This window comes from Pundamilia nyererei, unplaced genomic scaffold (genome assembly GCF_000239375.1).
Source record: "Pundamilia nyererei isolate P.nyererei 1_Seehausen unplaced genomic scaffold, PunNye1.0 scaffold00136, whole genome shotgun sequence".
Taxonomy (NCBI): domain Eukaryota; kingdom Metazoa; phylum Chordata; class Actinopteri; order Cichliformes; family Cichlidae; genus Pundamilia; species Pundamilia nyererei.
The window spans coordinates 1,707,666-1,720,533 of NW_005187537.1; the positions used below are offsets into that span (position 1 = coordinate 1,707,666).

Here is a 12,868-nt window from a genome sequence, read left to right on the forward strand (position 1 = left end):
TTTTTTTTTTGACAACTGACACCTGACAATTTTTTTTCTGATACCTGACGATGTCCTAAAATGTACACCGTACATGAGGCTGGTTTTGGCCTCCATGAAGTTTCCCCACTCAGAACCACTTTGAGTGGGTGAATGACTCTTACACAGCTATCTGTATACTGAAGTCTTAGGGATAGTGGATATAGAGCCTTTCTGAGTTTAATTAACAGATGTCTGCTAGGCGTCACCATCACAGTCAGCAGAACGTATGAACAGGTAACTTTGACTGGGGAGCCTTCAGCTCACGCTGCGTTGCTATTCTCCCCCCAGAAAACAAACAAACAAACAAACAAACATATTTCAGTTCAATTCAGGTTTATTTGTATAGTGCCAAATCACATCAACAGTTGCGCTAGGTGCTTTACATTGTAAGGTAAAGACAGAGAAACCACAACAGTCAAATGACCTTCTATGAGCAAGCAGTTGGGTGGCGGTGGGAAGGAAAAATTCCTTTTCTTTACCGGAAGAAGCCCCCCAGCAAAATCGGGCTCAGGAAGTGGCGGCTATCTGCCTCGACCCAGTGGGGCCGAGGGGAGGGAAACAGGACAAAGACATGCTGTGGAAGAGAGCCAGAGATTAATAATTACTAATGATAAAAATTCAGAGTGGTGTATAAACACACACACACTGAAAAAGAAACACTCAGTGCATCATGGGAAATCCCCAACAGTATGAACCTGTTGCGGCATAACAAAGAAAAGATTCAGGGTCCCGTAATCCAGGCCTAACTATAAGCTTTATCAAAAAGTACAATTTCAAGCTGGATCTTAAAATTAGCAAGGGTGTCTGTCTCTCAAGTCCAAATTGGGTGCTGGTTCCCCAGAAGAGGATCTGAAAGCTGAAGGCTCTATTTACAGAGGCAAAGCAAAGCAAGACCTTTTAACCGAGAGCACACAATATCCTCAACACATTTTCATTTGTTTTGAAATTTTCTGGTGGGGTCATGCTCTGGAAAGTACCGCTCATGTAGTACCGCTCGTTGAAGCTAAAAAGAGGTCATTTGTCTGCTTGTACAATTTGTTTCAAAGTCTGACATACATAAGCCCACATTATCAGTATCCTCCTTTGTCATGCTGCTTATGACTGCTCCAGAAGCACTAAACTACTGTGAACCAAATCATTAAAGTGAGCTGGTACTGCAATAACTTCACCGTGATATGGGTGTTTTAACCTTTTCATTGCCATATTGTATGAATTAGTGTAACTAATAGTTAAAGTATAGCAGTAGAATTCAGCTGACGGGGCACAGTGACTTTATTGGGTGGGTGTGGACCCCTGAGGCCCGTTCATAACGTCAGCAGTGCCTCACTTCCACTACTTTAAGTGATTAAACTGGGCCTCTTCAGTTTGTGTGTGCTGTTGGTGCGTATTTGGAGTTTTTTTTTTTTAATTGACTTGTTTAACTAATAATATGGCCTGTTGTGTTGTACAGACTACAGAAATCTGTGCTTCAGTTTCAGTGAGGGAAATTCCAGTATTTTATTAGTCTTTTACTTATGATAAAGGTGCTTTTTACCATGCATTAATTATAGGTAAATGTGTCTGTGCATTGCATCCATACAGTTTACAAATGCAGCTTTCTACCCAGGTTTATTAGTGTTAGCTGGTAACTTAGAACTCCACCCTCTTGTTCACATGTGGTCACTTCTAGTTCCAAGAAACCAACATGGCAGCATCCAAAAATTCAACACATCAGAGAGTGGAGCCCCAAACCCATTGATGATGTCACAGTGGCTACAGACATATGTTATTTTGCCTTTGGTTATTACTCAATATTCCAGTTAACAACACCAGCAGCAGCAGACACAGAGAGAATTTGTGTCACGGGCATAACAAGACGATGACGCATTCACAGTGACAATGACTCATACACATAAGCTAACTTTACAGGTCACACATCACCAACTCTTACTAGATTCATATTACTTATTTCTGTCAAGAACAATGTATTTGCTTTCTTGATAATTAAATATCACCTTTATTGTAGTGGTAAAGTTCAAATGCTGTCTTATTTTAACTGAAAATACACTCTTAGTGGAGAAATATTGCTCAGCAGTAATGTTGATGCAAGGATAAATGAAAATGAATTATGTCTGTGTTTAGCTGCATGAGAACTGTTGACAGGGACTTTTGTTCGGGTGCATCACTGAATCCTAAATGCTAATTTTGCTGGCAAACAAGCTACTCAATCTGATTACCTAAAGCTGTTTTCACTCAAATGCTGGACAATGACAAACATAGTGGCCATGTAGAACAAGAAAAAGTGCCTGTTTTCACAGCTGGATGTACTCCACTTGGTTTAGGGTTAAGAAGCTGCTTGGGTCAAGTGTGCAGGGAGCAGGACACAAAGCCCAGCCATTTGCTGTGAATTCTTCATACCACTATCTGCTCAATTCTCACGCACCCACTGTTTGTTCCATTGTTTAGATTGTACTGTGAAAACTCCCATTCCTTAAAACAGTTCTGCTAGGTGAAGCTTTAATGTGCTTCTGCATGGTTGCTGTCAAGTCTGTCTCTGTTATCATAGAGTAAGTACAGTGTAACACACATTCAAAACATTACCTTTTGTTGTTTTACTGCTTGTCTGAGTTTCAGGATTTCTTCAACTATTCTTAATCGCTCCACCTTACAAGATGTGTACAGAAAGACTGAACAGTGCCAAGAATTCAGTCTTTTATGATGGTCGTACTACAGGAAACGCAGGAATAAGTCATAAAATAAATAAATCATCAAGCACTTTTTTTAGATTATAAACATAGTTGCCTCTACCAGTGAGATTGTGCTTTTGGTAGTGTTTGCATGTGTGTGTGCCATTCTGTCTATAAACGTGGTAGCTCGAAAACCTTTGAATGAATTCTGATAAAACTTTGTAGGGGTGACGAGTGGGGTTGTGTTAACAGTCCGTTGAAATTGGGCTCACATCCATCAGGGTCTTCAAGGTCAGCCTAATGATTTATTGGTGGAAGTGCTACCAAAGAGCCTTAGAACTTAGAAACTGTATAAAGTGTGGTATGTACTGTCAACATATACAAAGTGCTGTATAGAAATAAATAATATCATGCCACATTTGACCTCTGACCTCTCCTTCAAGTGATAATAGTGCTTATTGTCATTGTTTACATTAACAGCATATATTGATATACCAAAACCAGTTTAACCAGTACCACATAACAAATTAAATGCATGTCCAATAATCCCAAATATGAATAATTTTTTGAAAAACTAAAAAACTTGTGATCAAAAACCTTTTTAACTTGATACTTCTCACTGAACATTTAAAGGACATTTTAGTCAGGACATCTTAACAAATGAATGCTACACGTGTATTAGATCCACATAAACAAAAACAAGTAAAGCATAATTATACTCAAAATTATGTCAAGTATATTTAAACGGATTTCAGTGGGGCAAATGACAAAAGTCTGTATGTTGCACTCACTTTTATTGCACTAAAAACATCCTAAACTATGTTTAAAAAGAACAAAGAAAAGGATATTAATATATACAAAATACAATACTGTTCCCTTAAAAGTAAATACTGTCTTGGTGGAGGTTTTGTTGGTAAATGAAAGTGAATTCCACATGGTTTCACCTTGGAGTGAAAGACCCCTTATCTGATTCCAGGAGGAAACACAATCCTCTTGGAGTTGTGTCAGAAGGGGGAAAAAAGAAAACCCTGCAAAATGAAATACGTCGAACTACCCGCTGTGATGACCCCCTGTGAATAAGGAAGCAGACGAAAGTAGTTTCTTTGCTCTTGATAACAGTTGACAAAACAATCTGACCACAGGGTCATGCTTCATCTTCATCCACCGAACAGTAGATATTTTGTAGATACGGCTCACAAATATTACACTGTACTGACACTCCTTGATTATAAGATAAAAGTAGAAAATTCCTCCTGTGAATTGCTAGAAAATATGTGTCTGTAATTAGACAAAGCCAGACTTGCACAATCATTCAGGTTGTCTTTGGAAAGACATATGTGAAGTGGCGGTTGGAGGCTGCAGAGATATGTGTTGTTTTTAAGAATTGCTCATGATCAAATTCTAAAGGTGTAGTCAGGTGATGTGTATTAGTCATACTGGAGGAGGAGATGTCAGGTGCTTTGAGGTGGAAGTTTAGTACCATCCAGAATAAACAACCCCAGGACCTGTGAGAAGAAAACAAATTCTAACATGTACACTTTTAAAGAGTATCACTGCAATATCTGTAATAATGCAGGTGTAGACTGCCGGAGGTGTCAAATTCTCCTTTCACTCCTCAGATTGCAGAGCTAAGTTCCAAAACATGCTAAAGAGCACTTCAGCATCTGGGTTTGTCTTAAACGTAAACGGTGGATACTGCTTGGGTGTATTTTTCAGACTATAAAGGCTACCACACTGTTGTATGGTGCAAAGGTTTCAGCCTGATCTAAGTAAACACTGGGCTCACTTCAGCCACTCCTGAACGTTGCACAGGAGTGGTAGGTTGGTTGGTATATAATATTGCTCTATTAACCTCCGGTGTCCGTCAGTGAGTATATAGCGCACTCTAGTGGCCGAATCCAGGTTTTGAAATGTAGCCCCATTTCTCACCGCTGGATGTCACTAGCATGCTGAGACTAAAAGAGGTCAACGGAGACGGGGGAGGAATCATCCTGGTAGATTTGTAGCTGTGATGGAAGAAGTTTGAACTTAAGTTGAAGCACAGTCAAAAAAAAAATTAAATGGACCATTTACAAGTCGTGCATAAAAATTGTTATCATTAGAATTTACTTGGGGGCGGGACACTCACTAAAATGCCTTCTATAGAAAATCTTAATCCATGTTCTAACATCCGGTTAAGGAAATCCCAGAAAGTTGTTTCTGTTCATCTGGACCAAACATTCTTCCAACTGAAAACTCTACGTCCAGGTGAATGGAATAAACCTTTTGGGACTTCTATAAAATAGTTACTTATCTTTAAATATAATTACATGTTATATTCTTTGGATCATCACCAGTGATGTTTTAATATGTAAGCATTTTACTACAAATGTTGTTACTATATCTTTTGTTGCAGTAGGTCAAAGGATGTCATTTTAACTACAGCTGTAGCTTTGGTATGATATAATATTTCACTATATTTATATTTATTATAACACTGAATAAAATAGAATATTCAGTTGACATAAGTATCAGCATTAAATATATGCTCCTGCAGAATGCTGACTTTCATATTTTTATATATCATAGCTATCAATACTTAAAAAAAACATGTAATGTACTATTTTAATATTGGTTTAGATTAGTAGTGTATATTTGTCCATAGAGTGTGAAAAATGTCACTCCTTCCCTTTTTTCACTCCATTACTTTCCAGATGTCATCAGTGGGTGTTTGACTGTTGATCACATGATCACATGAGTGTCTGTTTATTTTAGCAGGAGAGTTGGTCTGCTATAAGAATGATTTCAGATTTAGAATTTACTCATTCAAGTGTTGTTTTAAAATGTTTATCTCTGTTATATAGTGTAGATGAAGTAGAGTAAAATTCTTTCTGTAACAGGGTTTGACTAAAATATGTGCTGCTTGCCTGCGGACACAACCTCTCACACTATGGATGCAAATAACAATTGTTGTTATTGTCAGTAGACTAGGATCATCTACCTTTTTTAATAAGTAGGGTTTAATTTGACAGAAAACCAAAAAAAAGTCTATCAAAAGATCTCAGACGTTTAAAGAGTTTTTTTGTTTTTAGAGAGTGTGACTTGACACACAAAAAAGAGGGTTTTTTAGTCATCATCTTCTTTGTGGATTAATCTCAGAAACAAAAACATGCTAATTCAGATTCTGTTGATTATTTTACTATTTTATTGCAAACTATAGTCTTTACATCTTAACAAAATATTCCTTTATGTAAACATGTAGTCTTTTAGTCATGTGCAGGAAAATAAATAAGTCTTCGTTTTGCTCATGAGTCACATAGAGATTTTATCACTGAGCAAATACCAGCAGTTCACTTCCTCCTGTGGCTCCTTGTTTGGATACTCCAAAGTACCTCCAGGGTTTCCCACGACAACAAACAAACCTCTCTTTAAGTCCTTATCTGTCCAAACAGCCAGTCTACTGGGTCCTTTCCCTTGCAGTCACGTTCTCTGCTCATCCTGAGGGAAAAATCCTCTGTGCTGCTGTTTAGATTCAGACTGGAAGGTCTGGAAGTCCTTAGTGTGCGCGGAGACCCGCGAGGTGCTGAGGCAGAAACTGAGAGCTTCATCTGAGCCTTTGAGAACTGCCGCAGCCTGGGGGTCCTCTGGAGTCTGACAGGGCCGTAGCTTGGGGCCTCAACAGGTCGGGCAAGAGCCTGGATGCTGGTCATGTAGTCCTCTAGAGACTGGGAGCTCTGGGTGGACTGGGAGGATGAAGGGTTGACAGGCAAGTCCTCAAGTGTCTCGGTAATGGTTGGCAAGTGAGGCAGAGACAGCAACAACTGTCTGCGTTTCATGCTGCAGCGGAGAGGAACAATAAAATAATTAGACTCTGGGAAGGGGGTTCTTTTCAAGAAAAAATCAAAAGAAATACAGATTATAGCTCTAATTTCTAATATTTGACAACATATAACTGTGCTGCTAAAACATCTGACATAATCTGTAAACATCTCTAATTACACTCATTACCATTTTTTTAAATTTAAAAACAGGAGCTAAACTGAAAGATGTTTCCCCCTTTCCTTATTCTGTATTGTTTCCTGAAAATAATTACTTCCAAATCATTAACTTAATTTTATAACTCTTTAGTTAATGTTGAATACACTGCTAGGATTTCTCTAAAAATAACTTGTGGGGATAATTCATTTGTAGTCCTGAGGAACAGCTAATAATGAAGAAGTAAGAGAGGAATCATTCTCACCTTTGATACTTGTGTTGTAGGTTTGACATGCAGAGAGAAATAGAAGTGATGTCCAGTCTTTGCAGTTGAGTCTGAGTGGACTGGAGTGTGTATCCAGCCTTTATAGAGGCACGCTGCAGCAGAGTGATTAACCGCTAGATCCAAAAATAGCTCAGCTGACCTAACTCGCATCTGTGTGAATTTGTGTGCGTGCACTTGAGGGTGTGTTCATGCCTGTTCAGGAAACTCAGGAGTGGTGGGTCAGCGAGGTTCAGTGGTGCAGCTGCACTGAATGTTTATATTTCCAAAACAATGAAGCCCCGTGAGCGCCTCCAGAAATCCACTTTCTGTCTCTTCTTTCCACTCTTTAACATTTATGATTGTTATCATTATGAAAATGAAAACAAGCATAATTATTCTTTCAGTCATTTCCAACCATTATGCCTCCTCCTGATCCCTTGTTATAAAACCAACAGAAAAAAATACACAAACGCACACATTTTCAATGCAAATCAACTCATTAAAAGTTTAAAAAAACAAAACATGAGGATTATGTCTGTAACGGCTCAGACGCCTGTAAAAATTGTTCATCATGTGGTTACTTCAACAATCAGTCTCATGCACACAAGTGAAATGCATGAAAGCAGAGCATACACGAGGATGCATCACATGCAAGCTGCTCAAAAAGTACATAAAATATCTGCCCTCTAATATGAATTGTTTTGTTCTTGTTTAATTAATAATTAATCTGTTTGAGCTCAGTGAAGCCACATGTTTGCATGTAACACCTCCTTAATTAGAAGAATCCATTAAAATTTATTACATTTCAGTGGAAATGATTCAATCTTATTGGAATGTATGTAAATTGAAATGTCAAAACTTGCATACATTTAAAATTCTCTGTGACTTATGAATTCCAGATATATTCAGCCTTTTCCAATGATTTTACTTTTTATTACATAAAAATTATACTTTAAAAATCGATGCTTGTTGGTTTTACTGGTGTCAGCTGAGCAGTTGGGCTTCTGAGAATTAGGAATTATTTCTTATCTGTGTTACTTTGCTGTTGAAACTGCATAATGATTTGATTCATCAGCTTTTCCCCTCAGCAAATCTGTTAAATGATATTTATTGTATTTCTGGGTAATGAATTAGTTATAGTGATGATATAACAAGTTGTTTCAGGCAAGCGGACGTCCTAAAAGTGTGGTGGATGGCTGTTATCACAGTCACAGATGTGTGGTATCTGATTTATCATTGATCTAGCTTTAATACAAAGCACATAAACCTTGACTTGTTGTTGAACCTCTGGATTTATTTTTCACATTAACACGCCGAAGGCCCTTGATTTCTGCTTTAGTTCTGCCTTTTGTGTTTTGCATTTAGCTGTAAAAGCAAACAGTTTTGTTTTCTACATCCAAAGCACGTACGGCATAGTTTCCAATCTATTCTAATTTTAGAGTTTCACTTTTTTTTCTCAACAAAAACAACAAACTCGCCCCCTGCGTGTACGTGACCCACAGCAGTTATTAAGACTTTGTTCCATTTCGGCCCTCCCAGACATGATTCATTCTTGTAAAAAGGATTGTGTGACACGCCCTTTTTTCCACAGTTTCTGAGAGATGACAGAGCTCACCCTGCAGCTGTGAGCGAATGTCCCAGCACGTACACCTGATATTGAACCATGGTGGCTGCAGGCCAGCAGGATATCCCCTCTGACAATGACTGCTGATAATTGTTGTCATACGTGTGTTTGTGTCTGTATGCAGGAGGATGGAGAGTTTGTTCTTGAAGGGCTGCTGAACATCTACTGGGGTCTATGTCGACCAATAAGACTTCAGATGTATGATGACAATGAAAGATTTCGTTTCAGCAGGTATAACGACCTAATTAAGATGCCAGCTTCTAATTTCAGTCCATTTTTAAGCACTTTGAAGCCAAAAGCCAATGATATGTTTCTGAAGAGAATGATTGGCAGTTTCATCAATACTCAGAATAATTAAAACAATTATTCTACTTTTGGGCTAAGCTAAGCTAATCCTCTTTTTACTGTAGCATCATAATTATCTGAAAGATGCTAATCTGCTCATCTAGCCGTCTGCAAAAATGTAAATCCATTGCTTACTTAAGGCTTTCAATCACATCTCACCAGTTCAGAACAAGGTAAATACAATAACTTCACATAAACTGTAAAGATACATTAACCTTGTAAAAGCCTGAACCATGACATTAGGTGCGAGAAAATTCTCATTTTTAAAACTGAAATGTTTATGGAAATGTCTAACATTAAAAAAGTAACTATCAATTTGCAGATTTGACTTGTAATTTCTATTGTATTTGTATCATACTACAGTTTAAAAATTGCTAGGTCTGACATTTTTGTGCAACGTATGGCTTAAATATGTATTGTGCAATTTAACTGCACACTGCTAACATCACACTGATAATGTAAAGATAACATAAAAACTCATGTATCAAATATGATACGCTTGGTGTTCGAGGTTTAAAAACTTTACCCTTCGTTTGTCTTCTACAAAAACGGCAGATTTACCGTGGCGAAGCAGGTGTCAGCAGAGTCTAATAATAACTCGCTTGACCAAGAAACCGGACCAGCAGGTGAGTTTGAAACACGTGCGGCTATTCTCTTTCACACACACACACAAACGTGCTGGATTAGTTCAGATTACACACCTACTGAAGGAGATTATGGTCCCACAAGTGCTTCATTAAGCACTTTGGTAAGGTAGACTCACATGTTGGGCACATACGATCATGAGATGCCACTGAAATCAGATCATCAGCTCTATAAATAACCAGTTAGACTTGTTAGAAAGGCCTCAAAGCCATCACTAAGCGGTTTTGATAGCATCTGTTTTCTCACAGAAGCACCTTATGACTAAAGGTAAACAACGCAGCATGAATCACCACTGAATCAGTGGTTTAACATTTTGTCATACAGTGGTGATGTGGTCCCCATATGACAAAATTAAAAAATATATGGAAGAAAAAATGAATATTCACAACTAATACTATATGATCTACTTTTTACTGTTATAAGTTTTGTTAGATTGTGATTGTAGAGTTGTAGTGTACTGGTGAGAGTCTCAAAAGCTAATTTGGAAAACTCTTGTTAACTTGTAGTGCAACACTGATTTGTCAGAGCTAGCTCTGAGGAGCAAGATTTGTCTGACTTTAACACCATAATAGTAGCTGTTTGATTTATGATTGATTATTGGAAAAATCCTGGACATTATTGTATTTATTGAACTATAGAAATTGCTTTCAAAAAATTAACTGAACAAGGGTGCTGATAACAAATCAAGAAATCATTTTACTTATTGATGCTAATAATTGTCTCATAATTGGGAAGAAAATACCACAGGGTGAAAACTAGGCTGCTGCTGCTGCTCATGTAAAAAGAATGTGTCAGCAGATGAATAGTTTTTATTGGATATAAATGTATGAAATATGTTCTCCCCTAACCCCAAAATGATTGTTCACATATTTTAATGTTACATTTAATGTCAGTATGAAGTACAGGCTATTGAATGTACACTCACTGTCCACTTTATTATCCCAAAAGGAGGTCTAACCCAGTATAACCATTACTGGATTAGACCCCCTTTTGCCTTCAGAACGGCTTTAATTCTTTTTCCAGAAGGGTGCTAGAGACAATTATGAGATTTTGGTCCATATTGACATGATGGCAACACACAGTTGTTGCAGGTTTATTGGCTGTACATCCACAACTCTCCTGCCTACCACATCCCAAAGGTGCTCTATGGGATTGAGATCTGGTGACTGCAGAGAGTGCAGTGAACTCACTGATATGTTCAAGACACCAGTTTGACACGATTTAGGTTTCGTGACATAGTACGTTATCCTGGTGGAAGCAACTATCACAAGATGGGTACACTGTTGCCATAAAAGGACAGACATGATTATCAACAAAACTGAGGTTTAAATGTCACCTGCTCAGTTGCCACTAAGGGGCCCAAAGCGCACCAAAGAAATGTCCACCCTGACAATCCACCACCAGCAGCCTGAGAGGTTAATACAGGGCAGGATTGATTCGTACTTTAATGTCATTTACACCAAATTCTCGCTATATTATCTGAATCTTGCAACAAACACTGACTCATCAGACCTGGCAACATTTTTCCAGTCTTCTATTGTCAAATTTTGGTCAGCTTGTGTGAACCGTAGCCTCAGTTTCCCGTTCTTGGCTCACAGGAATGGCACCTGTTGTTGTCCTCTGCTGTTGCTTCGAGATTCAACATGTTCTGCATGCCTTGGTTGTAACAAGTGCTTATTTGAGTTACTATTCCCTTCCTTTCAGTTCAAAGCTGTCTGCCGAATCTCCACTGACCTCTGACATAAACAAGGCATTTTTACCTGCTGCTTACTGGATATTTCTCTTTTATGGAGTGTTCTCTGCAAACCCTAGAGATGGTTCTATGGGGAAATCCCAATAGATCAGTAGTTTCTGCAATACGCAGACCGTCTTCTCGGGCACCAACAACCATGTCACGTTCAAAGTCACTTAAATGTTGTGGTTGGTTTTGAACTTAATAAGGCTCTCTGGACTATTTCTCTATGCCTAATCAGGAGCTGCTCCTACCTTATTTGGTGATTAGGTATTTGCAGTTGAATCAATGTACCTGTGTTAAAACAGGTGTGTTTTTTCTTTACGTGTCTCCCTCAATGAGGTGGTGACGTGGGTGGTCAGGATGAGGACGACTCTCCTCAGCTACTCAGGACCAGGAGTGATGCTTCCTTCATGCGTGTTCAGAGGAGGTCAAAGACTCACACTGCCAGAGACCTGCAGCGCTTGCGCACACACAGGTTCTCAATCAACGGCCACTTCTACAACCATAAGGTACGTAAACAGAACACGCATAACAGTACACCCGTTAATGTTTCTGGTTGTTGACACATCTCCAGGTGCAGAGGGGCAGTGCTTTCCTGTGTGGGTGTGCCTGTGCTTTTGCTGAGTTTTACAATAGCCAGCTGTGATCTCATTTCATTAATGTGCCACAGGGAGGAGAAAAAAAAGGGGTTACACTGTGTTCCTGCATCAGTCTCTCAGATACAATAAGTGCATGTTGTTTTTGAACAGAGTCCAGGTACAGAGTGAGAGATTTCCTTTCTGTTTTAGACTTCCTGTGGAAAATGTCCAGGGCACTTAAGCCTAGGAATCCATACTGAAGTGTCGATGAAGCAAAGCGCCTCTACTAGTACTCTGTCTTCTACATGGGCATTTTCTGTTGTGAATTTTTCCATTATTGTGTTCTTGCCTCCAGACATCTGTTTTTACTCCAGCCTATGGTTCAGTCACTAACGTAAGAGTAAACAGCACCATGACAACTGGCCAAGTCCTGAACCTGCTGCTACACAAGTTTAGGGTGAGCAATAAAGATACTGGTCTCACTTCAAGTTGATTAAAATCAAGTATTTACCTTATTAATGTATTCATTTGATAAATTTTGTATACTTGAAAATGTGAGTGAAGTAAGCAGTTATTATCATGGGTGATCATTTCGGTAAATCAGTGGTAAACTGGATCTTGCCACCGAAAAACGCACAGTGCTAGCCTGGAGACAGCTACAGTTTCATAGGCAGCATACTCAAGGAAACCAGTCCTTCTAACCTGCTGGCATAACAGCAACATTGTTTTTGAACTAAAAGCTTTCTATGCCTGCCTTAATACTTCTGTCTTCTAAGGTGGAGAATAAAGCTGAGGAGTTTGTTCTTTACATGGTGCATGAGTCTGGTGGTAAGTGAGACCTTTCAATCTGTGTTGGGTTTTTTATTTTTATTAATTTGTTTATGGGTTTTTTTTTAGTGTGTGTGTGTGTGTGTGTGTGTGTGTGTGTGTGTGTGTGTGTGTGTGTGTGTGGGGGCGAGAGTGTGCCTGTCTCAGTCAGTTATAGATGATGTGAGGGGGGGGGTGTGTGTGGGGGGGAGAGCAATCCTGCAGCAG

General features: G+C 38.8%; 2 protein-coding genes across 2 annotated transcripts in view; one reads left to right on the forward strand and one right to left on the reverse strand.

Moving 5' to 3' along the window:
* The window catches only part of rassf4a (Ras association domain family member 4a), a 26,074-nt gene that overhangs the window by 9,399 nt on the left and 3,807 nt on the right, over positions 1–12,868 (forward strand). Inside the window, exons 4-8 of the mRNA XM_013913565.1 lie at positions 8,655–8,761; positions 9,431–9,501; positions 11,595–11,764; positions 12,189–12,290; positions 12,610–12,661. Coding sequence (XP_013769019.1) covers positions 8,655–8,761; positions 9,431–9,501; positions 11,595–11,764; positions 12,189–12,290; positions 12,610–12,661 — 502 coding nt within the window. The remainder of the gene's footprint in view (positions 1–8,654; positions 8,762–9,430; positions 9,502–11,594; positions 11,765–12,188; positions 12,291–12,609; positions 12,662–12,868) is intronic.
* On the reverse strand, positions 5,854–7,007 carry LOC102209391 (protein DEPP). Its single transcript, XM_005743911.2, has 2 exons — positions 6,907–7,007; positions 5,854–6,503 (listed from the first exon to the last, which is right to left on the reverse strand). Exons 1-2 carry the CDS (start codon positions 6,933–6,935, stop codon positions 6,095–6,097), a joined length of 438 nt encoding a protein of 145 aa, XP_005743968.1. The 5' UTR covers positions 6,936–7,007; the 3' UTR covers positions 5,854–6,094.

What these genes read in the sequence shown, in the direction of transcription:
- LOC102209391 (XM_005743911.2), bottom strand. Translation starts at nt 6,935, where the DNA reads ATGTCAAACCTACAACACAAGTATCAAAG. An exon ending in CTACAACACAAGTATCAAAG is followed by an intron (nt 6,504 to 6,906) that starts GTGAGAATGATT and finishes TCTCCGCTGCAG; the next exon opens with CATGAAACGCAGACAGTTGT.